Source organism: Lissotriton helveticus, chromosome 1_1 (assembly GCF_964261635.1).
Source record: "Lissotriton helveticus chromosome 1_1, aLisHel1.1, whole genome shotgun sequence".
NCBI classification, from domain to species: Eukaryota; Metazoa; Chordata; class Amphibia; order Caudata; family Salamandridae; genus Lissotriton; species Lissotriton helveticus.
The window spans coordinates 72715733-72734543 of record NC_136057.1 but is presented as its reverse complement, the minus strand read 5'-3'; the positions used below and the strand labels follow the sequence as shown (position 1 = coordinate 72734543).

The window sequence follows — 18811 nt, the reverse complement described above, 5'->3', positions numbered from 1 at the left end:
TACGACGACGGACTACGAGCTTCGGACTTCAGTTACAGGTGGGCCTCCGGATACCTCGGACCTTGGACTCTCGGCTTGGGCTCTGGTCGGGACTCGCCGCGTTCCTCACCGCCTCGTCTGGATGCTGGACCGCAACCTCCGTCTCCTCCGTGGGCCTGAGGGATACTTGAAGCAGAAATATCTGCACGTGCACGGTATGGTTCCGTCACGGCTGCAGAGGATCAGGGGGCCTGCGTGGCTTCGCCGGCGCGTGGGGAAAGGGCAAGTCCCTATTCGGGCGCCATTATGTGGTAAATAAATAATTAATTACCGGTTCTATTTTTTAATACAGTGAATGAAACAGATAGCTCAATAAATAAGAGTCAGGATTCGAGGTATCTTGAGTCTACAGGCTTTAATCAGGCATAAGGGAAGGGACAGAACAGCCTGGAAGCACGGGACGGCAGCTGCCAGGGAAGGGACAAGGGAAACTGGGTAACTTTTTGTAACAGTCCACAGTATATATATTAAAACAATTGCATTACATTCAATACAGTAGGCGTAACAGTAGGCGTGACTCGCAGCAGTCGCGAAAGATAAGGGAAAAATTATGTAACAAGTAGGCGTGTACAGGGCGTATACATAGACATGTGATGCAAACGTAACAGAAATGTCATGAACGGGGCGGAAACATGGAGGGGGCTACCTGAGCAGCTGGGACCTCTAACCTAGTGGTGCGCGCAAAACGGGCAATGACGTGTTACCAGGGAGAACTGGGGGCTATGACTTCTGCGCTAAAAGAGGAGACTAAAGTCTGGAGTGTCAGAGCGACATGTACCTAAGGCATATCTGGTATCTGGTGTTTGGAGTACATATTGATAGAATCCAAAAGTTATCAGGGCAAAGGCTACTAGACACTAAGACTGGTGCGTGCATAACTTTACATGTATTGCGTGTACGAGGAATATTCTATGAATATTAATACAGTATTTCTCTTACATGGAGACATAAAGGCTAGACCATGACGGAAACTATTGATGCGATGCAGTAGCTTAGGAATGCAGAGAAGGAGGGCTGGACTGATAACTAGAAGCATAACATATTCTTGGCAGACTGGCAGGCAGAGCCAGGCCGAGCCGGGCACTGTGAGGCATGAAGTAAGCGAAGGGTCAGGGATGCAGGTGGGGGCTGTATCGCTCCTCGGAGAGGGTTCAGGAGACAGGAGCTGAATCTGGTGTCCGGGCCTTTGAGGCCTAGAAACGGGGACAATTCAATGAGTTAACGTGCACACCGTAAAATGTGGCAACATAGGTTTACATAAGCCTAATATTCGTTGTTTTCACGAGGACTGGAAACTGGCATACTAGAGATGGACACAACTGTAATTGCGTCTTTAATTGATCACAGGGGGATACATGCATATCGATCATGCACATATAGCATAATATGGGGAACACGTAGGCACATATAACATGGCAAAATTTACTTTTCCACATTGGTGCATGCGTGCGCTTTCCGCACTGCACCCGAATCCCGTGGGCCTCTCCCGACTTCAGCATTGCTTGTCCCGACTGCTCCCAGCGATTCCCTAGGCCCTAGGCCTAACCACTGTTCGATTGGTATCTCTTATACCACTTGTTTAGTATATGGTTTGAGTGGCCACCCGCCCTCATCCATAATTGTGCAACTTTGTATGTTTAAACTGTGCTTTTGGTTTAACGCTTGTGCCCCTTTATTCATAAAGAATACTGGGGATTGTTTTTAGTAATAAACACATATATTTTTATAATATATACTTGTGTGGTGTCCTTTCATTTGATATTACAGGATTGTATGTGGTAAAACAGCTCGCTTAACACGACCTCTTAAGTTAAGCCTTTAGGCTGCTTAGTCCATGCTACCCCTAGGATAGCTTGTCTAATAAGGTTGACTTACAACCAGACACCATAAGGGATTGTTTGGTCTGATAACAGGTGGTTCCAGAATTGGAAACATCACCTATCAGGCCAACTTCTCACATTGGTGAGCAGCGGTGCGGATTTGAGCTTGCTGTTGTTTTACCATTGCAATCTTTTATCAAATTGAAAGATCACATCAAGTACCTCTAGGTACATATAAATCAAAAGCTTAGCATATTTAAGTTCTACTGAACTTAGTAGTTGTAGATTAAAGGAATTAGCACACCCTGACTACAACTCACTAGCAAGGTACAGTAGGGAAACACTTAGTGTAGGTAGGTGCATCACTTACACCACACTAGAGTCATGTCTGACACAGGAAAAGCCTCAGGGTCTGCTCCTGTGACAGTTGACCTTACCAAGGCAACTTCCAGCTATGACAAATTAACCCGAAAGGACTTGATTGCCTTGTGCATATCAAGAGGGTTAAAAAGGGGCAGAAGTCCCACCTGCCCAATCCTGATAGCCATTCTAGAACAGGATGACTTAGAGAAGGCGAATGAAGTTCCCTTAGAGTCAGGAGATGGAGTGAAACCCCCTGTAACTGATACCACTCCAGAGGAGGAAGAAGAAGAGGAGGAAGATGGTTCAGACATAGATGGACCTGAAGATCAGGAGCTAGGGGTTAACCAAGGTAAAGTTGCCAGGCTTAGCCAGGCCAACTTAGACCTACTGGGAAATGGAGAGGGCCAGCACCTCCCCAGATCCTACCATGACATTCTCCCAGGCAACAGAAGAGTGAGATCTCCCTCAGGGGACTCTCATATTTCTAGTGCCTCAAGAGAATCTCAGAGAGGTATGACTGCCTCTCAGAAGATAGAGCATAGGGCCAGAATGAGGGCTGTCAAACTCCAAATAGAGAGGGAGGAGGTAGCCTTGGCTCAAGCTAGACGTGCCTTGGCAAGAGAGCAAAAATTGTGTGGCTTAGATGCCACTGGTGGCAGCAATATTCCTAAAGAGAAACCCAGGTCCTATGATAGTAGAAACCTGACAAAGATTGTGCCCCCCTACAAGGAAGGGGATGACATCCACAAGTGGATAACTGCTCTTGAGAGAGCCTGCATGGTACAGCAGGTTCCTGAGGAACAGTGGGCAGCAATCTTATGGTACTCCTTTTCAGAGAAAGGGAGAGATAAGCTCCTCACTGTCAGACATGAGGATGCAAACAATTACAAAGTCCTGAAGAGTGTCCTAATAGATGGGTTTGGCTTAACCACTGAACAGTACAGGTTGAAGTCCAGAGACACCCAGAAGACACAAACTCAGGACTGGACTGATTTTGTTGATTGTGCAACTAAGGCTCTGGAGGGTTGGCTACATGGCAGCAAAGTACATGACTTTACAGGATTGTATAATTTGATTATGAGGGAGCAGATCCTAAGTAATTGTCAGAACCAGCTCTTACACCAGCACCTGGTGGACTCTGATCTGACCTCTCCCCAAGAATTGGGAAAGAAGGCAGACAAGTGGGTCAGAACCAGGATTAGGCCTAAGAATCAGGACAGTAACCAGAAGAAGGAGTCTACCAAGCCTCAAGATAAGGGTGGGGATAAAAATAAAGAAAAGACTTCCCCAGGGCCCCAAAACTCCAAGAATGGGGGTGGGTCCCAAGACACTTCTTCAACAGAGAAAAAGCCTTATTGTTATGCCTGTAAACAGGTTGGGCATTACAAAACAGACAACTGTTGTCCCAAGAATAACAATAAAGAGAATATACCTCCAAAGCCAGCTCCAGCGCCTCCTGTTACTGTCAGCAGTAATCCCCCAGGAAGTGGGAGCACACCCAGGAATCTGGGTGGGTTTACTTTTGGAGCCCAGGAGGACCCTGGCCTATCCAGGTCCCCCTCCCCCAATAATCTGGTTTATGAGACTGGCATGGGGTTTGCCAACTTCTCTGATTGCCCAAATACTTTGAGCAAATATAGACAAGAACCCATCATCAATGGTTTGAAAGTTGAAGCTTTTAGAGACACAGGGGCTAGCATCACCATGGTGGCTGATGGTGTAGTCCCCTCTAAGCAACTTTTACCTGGTGCCACATACCAGGTAACAAACATTGATGGCATCAAAACAAATCATCCCATGGCAGTGGTAAGTCTCAGCTGGGGAGGTGTCATTGGCCCAAAGAGAGTGGCAGTGTCATCAAACTTGCCTGTAGACTGCCTACTTGGTAATGATTTGGAAATCTCAGCCTGGGCTGAGGTTGAACAGGAAACCCATTCTAGAATGGTAAATTCCAATGGAAAGGTTAGTGGGGCTGTAATGGCTACAGCCCCAATTCAAGATGTCCTTCCTGAAAAGGTTGGTAGGGCTGAGAAACTCTCTGCCCCATCTTTAGCAAAAGCTCTTCCTGAACAGAATAGCAAAGCTGTTATGATAACAGCAGAAACCCAAACTGAGTCTCCTCCTGAAAAGGTTGGTGGGGCTATGATGGCCACAGCCCAAACTCAAACTGATATATGTGTTGTGAAACCTGAAACGATGGATAACTCCACACAAACTGAGAGCATGGAGGAGGAAGAGAAATCTCCCCCTCACCAGACTTTAGGACAGGATCAGCCTCCTCAGGGAACTGATCTTACCCCTGATGAAGGAACTGCCCCAGAGGTGGTTGGGCCTAGCCTGACAGAACCTCTGATGTCAGTGGACCCTTCTCAGGTGGGACCCAGTCTGGAGCAGGTAACCTGCCCCTCTCTCCCTTGCCTTAGCCAGCCCAGGGCTGCAGAGGACAAGAAGGACAGTGAGACCCAGAGGGCCCCCTGTCAAATAAAGCACCCCCATCAACAGATTAGGGGCACCAAAACTAGTAGCCCTAGTGAGGTGAAAACTTTAAAAACTCCTGAGGGAGTCCCCTTAAAAACAGTTAGGGACCTCCCACAGATGGATTCTGTTGGGCACAGCCAAACCTGGGACCCAAAGGGCCCAAACCTGAACTGTCCCTCCAGCAAGCCAAACAGAGGGACCCAGCCTCCAGCTTTAGGTAGCCAGAGGTTGACCCTGAGAGCACAGTGCAACTCAGTTAAAGAAAGAAAGGCACCCCTGGTGGAAGATAATCGGAGGAAGCTGAGCCCTAAATTAGTGGAGCCTCACTTCAATACTCCATATCCAAACCAGCCTTTAACTTTACATAAACACACCCAAGGTAGTGATTCCCCATGGTGGAGACCCTCTAATAACCCAAGGGTGAGGGACTGCTTAGTGGACCATAAGACAGGGGGTACCCATGCTAGTGCAGGTACTTCCTTATATGGCCACTCAGGCAATATAGGCTTACCTGGCCAAGGATAGCCTTATCTCCTTTCGTTTGGGGGGGGGGTTATGTAGGAAGGTGGCTACCTGACTATGGTTACCCCAGATTTTTTGCCTGTGTTTAGCTGGTTTTTTTGACTTAGTTGACCTGGTTCCCTGCTAATCAGGGCCCCAGGCCATCTGCTCTCTCTGTAAAATGGATTCCATGTACCCTAGGTACATACCACAATTGGAAATGGACTCCTTGTCAGCCCCTGTATAATGCACTATAGGTGCCCAGGGCATAGGGGCCACCAAGGCCTACCAGGGGCTGCAGCATATCTTTTGCCACCCCTGGCTGGTTCTTAAATTGACACAACTGGCTGATCACTCAGCTGGGGTAAGGTGGTGTAACCACCCCTTACTTAGATATAGTATACCTATATCTAAACCTATATCTGGACACATATAAACCTGTGAGCCACTCCTATGGAAGGCCTCATCAATCCTGGAGGCAGAGTGCGTGGTTTAATGTGAGATGGAGCTCTAGCATGCGCTGAGCCTGTCTGCAGCTGTCGGGAACCACTCCCTAAGCTGTTTCAGGATAATGCCATACCATATACTCTTAAGTGCCTTATAATCCTCGCGGTTATATAGCAACTTGGGTTTGGCTTTATCAAAACATGTCGTGTAAGGTGTCATACGATTTGGAATACTATCCCCTCGCCAGTTCTGGCGACGGGGATAGCATTCCACCCCTCTAGAGGGGTAAGACATGTTACTTTACTTAAATGCTGTTAATTTCTAAAAGGACCTTAGATCCACAAAATGGATGCCTCTGCCACAGACAGGAGTCTGACCCCCTGCAGCTGACCGAAACTCAGCCAAATGGGGCCTGGACAAAGGGTTTCCTGTCGCAGGGGAGTGTTACCACCCTCCAGACAGGAGATAGTGGATTGTAGCAGGGAGGTTTGAAAGAAACCAGACACTGCTTGGGGCGCACAAGGCTGCCCCTTGCATAATCCGGCCAAACCGGTTCTGGGGCACTCCAGCCCTCGTGCCAGGGCGGCCTGGATCAAAGGAAGGGGGTGTATCCACCCACTTCCTGGGTCCCACCCATAGGAGGGGACCTAGCAGGTAATCCAGCCCCCAAAATTAGTATAAGACTGGGAGCAGTGCCAATGCACTTCAGATTATCCTGATGAAACGTAAGAAACGAAACTCTGGACCCTTCGACATCCTACTCAACGCGGAAGCCCGAAGAATCTCCCTTGTGGTCAAGGAGTGACCACCCTGTGCAAACAGGCACCATCCAGCCATCGACGTCTGCTTTGTCGCAGTTCCCGCCGGAACTCGAGCGACAGAGATCGACGAGATCAAGCTTGCCTGCCTTCCAACAGCCCGATCCACAGTCCCTGCAGAGCTGAGACCCGTGGAGGCGACCGGAAGCGTGGGGCACGCCATCTTGAAAAGACCACGAGACGCTGACCGTGCAGCCCACGAGTGACCCTCGAAGCTGTACACCGGGGTTTGAGAAGCCCCAACCCTGAGCCACTCTTGCACCGAAGTTCAGCCCTCCACACTCGACGAGTGTTGCGTGGGGCCCTTCTGCTCCATTTGGCTCAACGCGTTGGCCCGGTCACTTGCCAGCCGGCTAGTGGCCCCTGTGCCGACGAACATTGAAATTCGACCTGCGAATCTGGTTGCTCCAGATCTGCACCAGCTCCCCTGAAAAGGAGCCCCCACTCTGACCCTCCTGGTTCGAGTGAGAAGCAATCTCCCGGTTCCGCATGGATTGCTCTTGCCAAGTGTTGTTTGCTCCAAACTTGAAGCCGACTGCGCCGACGGTGAGAGCCCTCGTGGGACAGATCGTGACCCGCTCCTGGACGTCGCAGATGCCCCAGAGCCCACGTGACAGCGGAGAGAAGCTCCTCGACGACCACCTGATTGCGCCCGACGTTGCCTGGTTCCGTCCTGGTTCCACCCTGGTCACTGCTGAGTGACCCAGACTCTGTCCCCTCTGCTTTCAGGTACTTTTCGACTTGAGTCCACCCTTGGACTCCACCGGACACTTCTTTCACCCCGCCTGCAGCCCTTTCAGCTTCAAGCACCAAGAGCCTGCGTGACGAAACCCGACTCAACTTCGACCCTGTGCACCCGCTTCCTGTGGGTAAGGTAACTTTGCTCCGCCGGTGTTCCCACACTGGTACACATCTCTAGGGTCTGTGTCTTAAGTTTTGTTCCTCTAGGTTCAACGGAAGTGTCCTTAAACTTTAACTTTACAACTTTTACGCACCATTGGTTAACATTGGTGCATGCGTGCGCTTTCCGCACTGCACCCGAATCCCGTGGGCCTCTCCCGACTTCAGCATTGCTTGTCCCGACTGCTCCCAGCGATTCCCTAGGCCCTAGGCCTAACCACTGTTCGATTGGTATCTCTTATACCACTTGTTTAGTATATGGTTTGAGTGGCCACCCGCCCTCATCCATAATTGTGCAACTTTGTATGTTTAAACTGTGCTTTTGATTTAACGCTTGTGCCCCTTTATTCATAAAGAATACTGGGGATTGTTTTTAGTAATAAATACATATATTTTTATAATATATACTTGTGTGGTGTCCTTTCATTTGATATTACAGGATTGTATGTGGTAAAACAGCTCGCTTAACACGACCTCTTAAGTTAAGCCTTTAGGCTGCTTAGTCCATGCTACCCCTAGGATAGCTTGTCTAATAAGGTTGGCTTACAACCAGACACCATAAGGGATTGTTTGGTCTGATAACAGGTGGTTCCAGAATTGGAAACATCACCTATCAGGCCAACTTCTCACACCCATGTAGAAACGTCTGCTACCCCAATTAATTCTTTTGAATGTAGGTACCACCAAAGTTCTGGAGTTAGAAGTTTTAAGTGATCTACTAGGTGTGTACCATCTGAATTTCTGGTTTAATTCTTGTGGTCCTTGTTTGTGCAGTGTTATGTACACAATGAACAGAGCTTTGAATTGTATCTTCACCGGCAGCCAGTGTAGTTGTTTGATAGTTTTCCTAACTGATACCTACTTATGGGTACGGGAGATAACTCTGAAGGCTGCGTTTTGCAGTACCTGAAGTTTCCTTAGCATTGAAATTATTACATCAAGCTGCAGTTCAACTAGTCGTTGCTAGGTGCCCCTCAAGTCAAATGCTTTTGCATTTGACTCATGAGGGACACCTAGTAACGACTAGTGGAACTGCAGCTTCATGAAAGGGTTTCAATGCTTTTGCATTTGATTCGTGAGGGGCACCTAGTAACGACTAGTGGAACTGCAGCTTGATGGAATAATTTCAATGCTTTCGCATTTGACTCGTGAGTGATACCTAGTAACAACTAGTTGAACTGCAGCTCTTTGTAGAATTATTTTGATATTGGATACTATAATATTCACTGCCCACTGCTAATCTCTTCCCACAATGCTTTGCAGGGCCTTTAGCTGGGATTGTTATGCAAGATGTGCTCTTTTTTTCAAGGCATCTGCTTGGTACTCCCCCTAGGTTAGGGAGGATCCCAAAATCATCACCTCTCTCACTGCATGCTAAATTTTCATTTTCACTTTTGTGAAATTACTACATGCATTATAGCATGTAAAGTCAGAGATACTTGTTATTTAACCAAAAGTATATGAAGTTTCTGTTTTATTAATTGGGAGTCCAACGGAGCGAAGTTGCGGAATCGGAATTCACTGAGCTTTTGTTTAACTTCTTGGAATTCCGCGTAGTAGTACTCCGACAACTTCGCCCACCACTAGTTATTAGTAGGTTTACAACTGCAGGGACTCCGCAGTTGGAGCAGAGAGCTCCACACATAAAAAGATAGTAGGGAAAGGAGCGTCGCGCGCATCCAGGATGGCCGCGTGAGCACAGGGCTCCCGAGACCCCGTAGCCCCCGAATATATCCTGCCACTAATCCTGTCTACTGTGGAGTGCTTCTAGCAGTGGAACCGAAGGTGTGTCGAATACTGAAAATCGCATCCCGAATGGACCCCGGAAACCAGAGTTAGAGGATCGGAGAGTTTGCGGCCTGGGTGCCCTTCTGTGATAGGACGCCCCAGTTGGTGTCAGTGTGCCATGCAGTGAGGGCATTTTACTAGTTTGGAGGCCTAAGGACTTGAAAACTAGGGTTTTGGCCGCGTATCGTGCAGATGTGGCTTCCGCGATTGGGTCTCTCTGTGGCTTGATGGGCGCTGTGGTACCACGGATGGCTGACCAACTATCCTAAAGGTTCAGAAGACAAGGAGACTCGATACGGTCCTTCAACGGCGAGTCCCGAGTGCCACCTCCCCGAATAGGATGGCGAATAAGGATTGTCCCAAAATGGCGACCAAGCCCGAGAGGGACAAACAGAAATCGAAGGCCACTAGAGGGGGAAGGTACACCCAATGTAAATATAAATGTAAATATCGGAATTTGTAAAGCACAGCTACCTCCACCGGAGGTGTCCCGGCGCTGTCCGTATACCGCTTAGGAACCCTTCCTGGCTTCCCTGGGAAATGTCCACTCCTGGGCACCCCCCAGGTGCAGCCAGGCATCCCAGCGCTTTTGGGGCCATTGTGGAGATTAAGCAAGCTATTGCCCAGAGTTGCAGAGTGGGACCCATGATTAGAATAGGCACCGAGGCGAGAATTATCCGGTCCGAGGAAATTGAGCCCAAGACTTGCCGAGACGGGAATTGGACCCTGGTCCCGGGCCAGACCTCTTCATCAGGGTCTGCCGCTCTAACCATTGAGCCACACTTCTCCAATCAAACAACATGGACCAATACGTGCAAATTAAGGGATCGCCTAGTGGACCGGGAAGGTCACAAGAAGGAGTAAAAGACGCCTCTGCCCTGGAAGTTGAGCCGACATTGCAAGACGCGATGGCCGCCATTGATGGGATCAAGTCCTCTCTTGGGCAGAAGATGGAGACCCTTGCTCATAAAATGGACACTGTGTCCATTGAGGTTAACTTGATTCGAACTGACCTCTCGAAAACTAGTGAGAAAGTGAAGTCTTTGGACATTAAAATGGCTAGTCTTACGGATGACGTCAGAGAATTACAGTCTGAAGTTCGGAACCTGAGGGCCTCTAATGAACTCGTTGTTCGTCGACTGGAGGATTTCGAAGGGCGGGCCCGGAGGAATAACGTACGTATCATCGGGGTGCCGGAAAAAGCGGAAGGGCAAGCGGCTGACCTCTTTGTTGAGGGTCTGGTAATCAATCACCTTGGACCTAAAGGCCTGGACAAGTTCTTTACTGTCGAGCGGGCACACAGAATTCCTGGAGGTAGACCGCGTGTCGGTGCCCCGCCCCGACCCTTGATAGCAAGAATATTTAATTTCAGAGACAGAGACATAATCTTCCAGGCTTCTAGATCGGGGAGCCCCTGGAAGTTTGAAAACTCGTCCATCAGTTTCTTTCCGGACTTTACGCAGGCAGTCCAGAAGCAGAGACTGAGTTTTATGGGGGTGAAAAGAAGGCTTTGTGATGTGGGACTTAAATACGGCATGCTCTACCCGGCTAAGCTGAGTATCGAACATGAAGAGAGAGTTTATTTCTTTGATAAGCTGGAGATCGCTGCCGACTGGTTGGACACTTTATCTGCCCCGCGAGAGCCCCAGAGACAGAGTGGAGAAGAAGAAGGGGGTTCGCAGGAGCAAGAATGAGTACTATTGTCCTGGTAGCTGGGGAAAACTAGAGAACGGTCTATTGTTGTAATATTGTAAGGTTCTGGATCAAAGGCTTAATGCAGTACATATGGGGGGGGTCAATGGGCTGTCGGTGGGTCTCTTTCCTCCTCAGACTTACTTTTTGTAGTTTAGTCTAGATGTGGGGGCGACAGGCACACTGCAAGTTGGGGAGGCTCTATAGTCGTAAGCAGGGGTGCAGGGAGGGGGTTAGTGTAACGGGATGTTTGGGGGGTGGTGGGGGTGAAATGTTCATTTGTTGTGTTTAGTTCATGTTTCTGCAAGACACTGTATTTAAAGATTGCTTCTATATAGTGCGGGACCCGGAGGAGGGTTGGGTCTTCTTTCTGTTTCATGATGGGGGTAGGGGGTAGAGGATATTGAGCTGGAATGTGAATGGGTTGGGGGATAAAATCAAACGCAGTGTGGTTTTACAATTCCTCAAAAGTCATTCCCCCGATGTGGTCCTACTTCAGGAAACTCACTTGGTAGGGAATGTATGTAAGGCGATGAATTGGAAAGGCTATCGGCTGGTAGCTCATGCTGGTTTCACTTCCGGGTCCCGAGGAGTCGGGATCCTTCTCAAGAATTCTCTCCCATTAGTAGTGGAATCTGTTGTTACAGACGAGAGGGGACGATATGATGCTGCTTCAGGACGTTGGGAGGGACACACTCTCTCCTTGGTTTCAATTTATGTCCCTTCGGGTCTGCAGACTACGACTTTTATTGATTTGGGGAAGATTGTGTTGGACCTCCCTAGTGGATCATTGATCTTGGGTGGTGACTTCAACGCTGTAGTCTCTGGCACTCAAGACAGGTATCCGTCACGAGACGTGAGGAGGGCCCATAGATGGCTGCCAGATTTTATTGAGGCATTGGGTCTGGCTGATAGCTGGAGATTATTTCATTCTAGTCAGCGGCAGTATACCTTCCACTCTGGCGCTCATGGTAGTCTCTCTCGGATAGACTATGTTCTGGTGCCTGCAGCCCAGGCATCGTATATTGCTGAAGTAAAGCATCTGGCCAGAGATATTTCGCATCACTCGCCGCTCTGGCTTAGATTTGAACTGACTCCTGGTTCGGGTGGTAGAGTAGCCCCCATGAATCCCTGGTACCTTCATAATCCTAAAATTCGCAATGATTTGTTGAAAGCATTGGAGTATTATTTCCAGGAAAATGAGGGTTCCGTTTCCTCGTCGATCTCGTTGTGGGAGGCTTTTAAGACAGTGCTCAGGGGTCAGGCTTTATCCCTGATCACAGGAGTCAAAAAGCAGAAAGAGGAGGAAGTAGTGAGAGTTGAGGCCGAAATAGCGAACATAGAAATGGACCTGGAACAGGAGGTGACCCGCGCTAGATTGCATGTCTTACAACTTAAGCAGCTTGAGTACAGGACACTGGTTACGGACAGTGCTAGAGCCCTGAGTCGAGAACAACAGGGGCGTCTCTATGACGTTGGGGACAAGGCTGGTAAATTGATTGCCTGGTTGGATAAGAAATATAGAGCTGATCGGGTGGTTCCAGAGGTTGAGGCGAATGGTGGTACTTGTATAACTGACCCACAGGGGATACTGGACTGTTTCGCTGATTATTTTCGTACTATTTACACTTCCGTCTCAGAGAGACCAGAGGAATATTCGTGTCTACTATTGAGGCATATTAAGCTTCCTTGCCTGACTAAGGAAGATCGTGAACTCATGGATGGTAAACTTACCGCAGATGAGGTACCTTGGCGGTGCGCTCCCTAAATTCGGGCAAAGCGATGGGTCCCAATGGTCTTCCTATTGAGTTGTACAAACTTCGACCAGAAAAGATTGCCCCCTATTTGAGAGATATGTTCTTGGAATCCCGAGATTGTGGTATACTCCCCCAAGACCAGAGACTGGCATCGATAGTGGTGATACATAAGGAGGGGAAGCCTAGAAACAGATGCGCTTCATATAGGCCTATTTCATTGTTGAATTCAGAACCCAAGATATTCGCTAAAATATTATCCAATAGATTGATCAAAGTCATTAATGAGCTTGTACATCCCGACCAGTCGGGATTCATTCCGCATAGAAACACGGCTTTGAACCTGAGGCGGTTACATGGGGTTCTCGCGAGGGCGGATACCTTGTGAGAGCCGGCAATAATAGCGTCGCTTGACGCGACGATGGCTTTTGACACAATGGAATGGCCATATCTGTGGGCTGTTCTGTCGAAATTTGGTTTTGGTCCGGAGTTCATTAGCTGGGTGCGTCTATTATATACTGAGCCTCTCGTGCAGATTGTTGTTAACGGTCGTGTCTCGGCGCCATTTTGTCTTAGGCGGGGCACTCGGCAGGGCTGCCCGCTTTCCCCCTTTTGTTTTCGTTGGCCCTCGAACCTCTCGCGGCCTGGCTTTGTTGGAAGCCTTCGATCAAGGGTATTCGTTGGTCTCCGTAGTTTGAAGATCGGATTTCTTTATATGCGGACAACATATTACTCTATCTGTCCTCTCCTAGGAAGTCCCTTATTGTGCTCGATGATGTTTTGGCCTCCTATGGTAGAAATTCTGGATTGATAATAAATTGGGCGAAATCCTATCTGTACGTTTTATGTGGTGACGTCCCCATTCTGCCTCGGAATTGTCCCATTCAAATTGCAAAGGAAGGGTTTAAGTATCTTGGGGTTTATATCTCCATGGATCCCACAGTTCGGTATGAGAAAAACCTTCTCCCTCCATTGGCTCGGCTGAAAAGTGATGTTGCGGGCTGGAAGAAACTTCCGCTCTCAATGCTAGGACAGGCGGCCCTCTTTAAAATGATGTCTCTCCCGCGTTTTCTTTATGCCCTCCAAAATACTCTAGATGTGGTACCGGCTAGCTATTTTCGAGAAGTAGAGGGTCTGCAGCGTGCTTTGCTGTGGGATGGTAGACCACCTATTGCGTTAGCTAAGCTGACGCTCCCGTGGTACGACGGAGGGATTGCAAAAAAAAATATATAATGTATTGTGTGGAGTTCTCTGCCCTGAAAGCAGTCTCCACAGTTGTGAACTTTTTTATAAACTCAAGTTTGTGAATAGCAAAAAAATAGTGAACTTACACAAAATGTTACTTTAGTGAATCAAGCCCTTTCTTTTTTGAATGCAGCAGGAAAAAAGTATACTTTATTGAAGGCCGTTACAGACATGGTGGTCTGCTGAGCTCTCAGGCCAACATCCATGTGAGGGCCACCAATCACAGTAAGTAGCAATTTGTGGCCTAAATCATGAATATTATGGCAGTAGTGTAGGTTATGTGACCTATTAGTACATAGGCTGTTTCATAAAATTTAGTACTGGTCCCAAGTTGCTGCCAGTGCTTTGGACTAGTATTTAGCAGGCCGGGCCCCGCGTGCTGTCAAAGATGCTCTGGCGTAGTGTTGACCAGTTTAGTGGCGATGGGGAATGGTGCAGTTTGGCCTTATACATCTTGCTACTCTTTTTTCCTTGCTTTCTGAGTTGGGATTCTGTGTCAGAATCCTAAAAAGGCTTCCCTGTCCCTTTGCTGTTGTTCTAGCGTTGAAGGAATAAACTTATGCCATGAGCTGAAGCAGAAGCATTTATTAATAGGATGACTATGCAGGGCCTAGAAGACTAATGTATGGCTTGTGAGCAGCACAGAAGGGGGTTGGTGTCATGAAAGTCATGCTAACTTCAACGTATGACATGCTATGGCGTCTTTAGTAGACCAGTAACCCGGAGCTCTCACTTAGCAGCGTGAAGGTGTTTGTATCCTGGTACCTGTAGGGCCTTGTTTTGAGTAAAGGCTTCAGAAGGGGACTAGCTTGGACTCCTGCATAAGACCCTAGTCTAAAAACTTCTCCATTTTGGTATACAAGTGTGTGCTGTGCTCGCCTCTTTGCCAATGCTTGTTATGTGGAAGTCAAATTAAAATAATAGCAATCAGCACATATGATCGATAAAATGTATTATAGAAGACAAGGTAATGCAAATACGTGCAGCATGGAGACAGTCAACATAGCCTCCGAGTATCCAACAAGGAGGAGTCTTCCAAAGCTATTTATTGGTGAAAACCACAAGAGGAAAATAGTCACTATTCATGCAAATATGTTCAGTAAAGTACAGGATTATGACACTTCTTAAGAAATTAAGCAAAGGGGGCGGCTCCTGCCCATCAATAGCCTCCGCAAGTTACACAAGTATAGAACACTAGGCCAATCAGAAGAGGCTAACACTGCATGATACCTGCCTGGTCTGAGGTGCTGTGCCTTGTTGCTACCCACGTGATCTTTGTTTGTGACATTTTGGGGCTGTCTAAGCTAATGCAATGTACCAGTAACGGTAATTTCTACAGAGGTGACTTTGCAACATCTGGTCTAGTGACGTGCACGTAGACTGTGCTATTTCTCATACTGTGTGCCCAAGCTCTTGTGGCTAAGCTCGCATCATGTACTGTCTGAGTGTAGTTCTTGAACAAGCCTTGTGTTACAAAAGCAGCTTGACTGAGCCGTGGAAAGGTACGTGCATTTGTCTGGTGATTTTATGTCAACTTTGCAAGGGCCTGAAAAGAAAGACATTTGGTATCAAAGATGGTTTCCACAGTCACGATCTGAGCTGTTTTTTTTTAATAATTGCATTTTGCAGACCCGCCCTAAAGGCAAGGCGCTGCAGTTATTTAACAGTAACCTGTAGTAATCTGCTTCTCATGTAATGCATCTCCCTGGCCCTGGTTCTCTGCCTGAAGCTCTAGCTATGTGATGTCATTTGGAATGTTATGGGATGTTTGTACTTGAAGAGAGAGCTGTTAGAGAAGATGGGCTGAGTAGCCAGGAGGCCGCTCCTGATGGGGCTTATATTAGGAACTTATATTAAGACTTACATTGGAATTTACTAAGCTGTAACTTAAGGAATATACTACAACTACAAGAACTGTCTACCAGACTTCATTGATTTCTACATTGGCGACGATTTAAAAGGAAAGGAACTTACGCGTGGTGAAAAGAGGCTACTGGAACTGAAGGTACATTATTACTAAAGACTTTGCACTATTTAAGCTATCTGGCACCTGCCCCACCAGTGACCCTGACAACGGTCGCCCTAAATAATAGTCCTGTTTTAAAACTGTAAAGCACAATGAAGATGTATGTGCTAAATCAACCTCAATGTGTTGAAATGGACTGTGATGTAGTGATGTCGGGGCACACATCGAGCTCCGGTAGGGGCGAAGGTCATGCCCCGGTGTTGAATGCTGACATGGCTCCGGTGTGTCCTGATGAGAAGTGGCTGCACATGGTAGAAAATAATTGGGGGCAGATTTTGATCACATGCCTTTAAAGAATCATCAAGCCCCGCTGTTAACAATGTTGATTTCTACATAACCGCTCGGAATCCTCTCACCTCCCACTCAGCAGATATGGCTTCCTTCTCGCTTTTCCAGTTTTGAAGCGTTGCCAGGGCACCTTTCAGGCTTGGCAGGATGTTCTTAAGAGGAACCTAAAACTAAACACATACAATGTTACAAAATAATGATCCAATGAACATTCATCAATGATTAATTAATCAGCAAAAACCTGATTGTTCCAATTTCCAATTAGGCACACCCTGACACCTCTCAGGATATTACACAGTACCTGTCAGAGTCCGCCCCAGAACCATGAAGGCCCATGTGCCTATAACATTAACATCAACATGCCACATTCACCACAGCCCCATGAAACTCTTCGGCCGAGCAAGTCATTCACCTACTGCACCACAGAAGACAAACGGTTAACTTGAAAACCATTCCCTGAAAGAAACCTGCCTCAAAACACACCTTGTGCTCTCAGACAGCTCCTCGAAGGGCTCACAGTGCCAGGAGTGTGACCCCACACTTGTCACATACACACCTTGTGCTCCCAGACAGCTCCTCGAGGGGCTCACAGTGCCAGGAGTGTGACCCCACGCTTGTCACATACACACCTTGTGCTCTTCGGCAGCTTCTCGAGGGGCTCACAGAGCCAGGAGTATGACTCCATGCTTGTCACATACACACCTTGTGCTCTCAGACAGCTCCTAGAGGGGCTCACAGTGCCAGGAGTGTGACCTCACATGTGTCACATACACACCTTGTGCTCTCAGACAGCTCCTAGAGGGGCTCACAGTGCCAGGAGTGTGACCCCACACTTGTCACATACACACCTTGTGCTCTCAGACAGCTCCTCGAGGGGCTCACAGTGCCCGGAGTGTGACCCCACGCTTGTCACATACACACCTTGTGCTCTTCGGCAGCTTCTCGAGGGGCTCACAGAGCCAGGAGTATGACTCCATGCTTGTCACATACACACCTTGTGCTCTCAGACAGCTCCTAGAGGGGCTCACAGTGCCAGGAGTGTGACCTCACATGTGTCACATACACACCTTGTGCTCTCAGACAGCTCCTAGAGGGGCTCACAGTGCCAGGAGTGTGACCCCACACTTGTCACATACACACCTTGTGCTCTCAGACAGCTCCTAGAGGGGCTCACAGTGCCAGGAGTGTGACCCCACACTTGTCACATACACACCTTGTGCTCTTCGGCAGCTTCTTGAGGGGCTCACAGTGCCAGGAGTGTGACCCCATGCTTGTCACATACACACCTTGTGCTCTTCGGCAGCTCCTCGAGGGGCTCACAGAGCCAGGAGTGTGACCCCACACTTGTCACATACACACCTTGTGCTCTCAGACAGCTCCTCAAGGGGCCCACAGTGCCAGGAGTGTGACCCCACGCTTGTCACATACACACCTTGTGCTCTTCGGCAGCTTCTCGATGGGCTCACAGTGCCAGGAGTGTGACCCCACACTTGTCACATACACACCTTGTGCTCTCAGACAGCTCCTCGAGGGGCTCACAGTGCCAGGAGTGTGACCCCACGCTTGTCACATACACACCTTGTGCTCTTCGGCAGCTCCTCGAAGGGCTCACAGTGCCAGGAGTGTGACCCCACGCTTGTCACATACACACCTTGTGCTCTCAGACAGCTCCTCGAGGGGCTCACAGTGCCCGGAGTGTGACCCCATGCTTGTCACATACACACCTTGTGCTCTTCGGCAGCTTCTCGAGGGGCTCACAGAGCCAGGAGTGTGACCCCACGCTCGTCACATACACACTTTGTGCTCTCAGACAGCTCCTCGAAGGGCTCACAGTGCCAGGAGTGTGACCCCACACTTGTCACATACACACCTTGTGCTCTCAGACAGCTCCTCGAGGGGCTCACAGTGCCCGGAGTGTGACCCCACACTTGTCACATACACACCTTGTGCTCCCAGACAGCTCCTCGAGGGGCTCACAGTGCCAGGAGTGTGACCCCACACTTGTCACATACACACCTTGTGCTCCCAGACAGCTCCTCGAGGGGCTCACAGTGCCAGGAGTGTGACCCCACGCTTGTCACATACACACCTTGTGCTCCCAGACAGCTCCTCGAGGGGCTCACAGTGCCAGGAGTGTGACCCCACACTTGTCACATACACACCTTGTGCTCTCAGACAGCTCCTCGAGGGGCTCACAGTGCCCGGAGTGTGACCCCACGCTTGTCACATACACACTTTGTGCTCTCAGACAGCTCCTCGAGGGGCTCACAGTGCCCGGAGTGTGACCCCACACTTGTCACATACACACCTTGTGCTCTCAGACAGCTCCTCGAGGGGCTCACAGTACCAGGAGTGTGACCCCACGCTTGTCACATACACACTTTGTGCTCTCAGACAGCTTCCCGAGGGGCTCACAGTGCCAGGAGTGTGACCCCACACTTGTCACATACACACCTTGTGCTCTCAGACAGCTCCTCGAGGGGCTCACAGTACCAGGAGTGTGACCCCACGCTTGTCACATACACACTTTGTGCTCTCAGACAGCTTCCCGAGGGGCTCACAGTGCCAGGAGTGTGACCCCACACTTGTCACATACACACCTTGTGCTCTCAGACAGCTCCTCGAAGGGCTCACAGTGCCAGGAGTGTGACC

General features: G+C 48.9%; 1 protein-coding gene across 1 annotated transcript in view; it reads right to left on the bottom strand.

Moving 5' to 3' along the window:
• Positions 1–18811, bottom strand: part of LOC144767623 (E3 ubiquitin-protein ligase TRIM11-like) — a 178074-nt gene that overhangs the window by 144066 nt on the left and 15197 nt on the right. The window contains exon 2 of the mRNA XM_078651028.1: positions 16228–16323. Coding sequence (XP_078507154.1) covers positions 16228–16323 — 96 coding nt within the window. The remainder of the gene's footprint in view (positions 1–16227; positions 16324–18811) is intronic.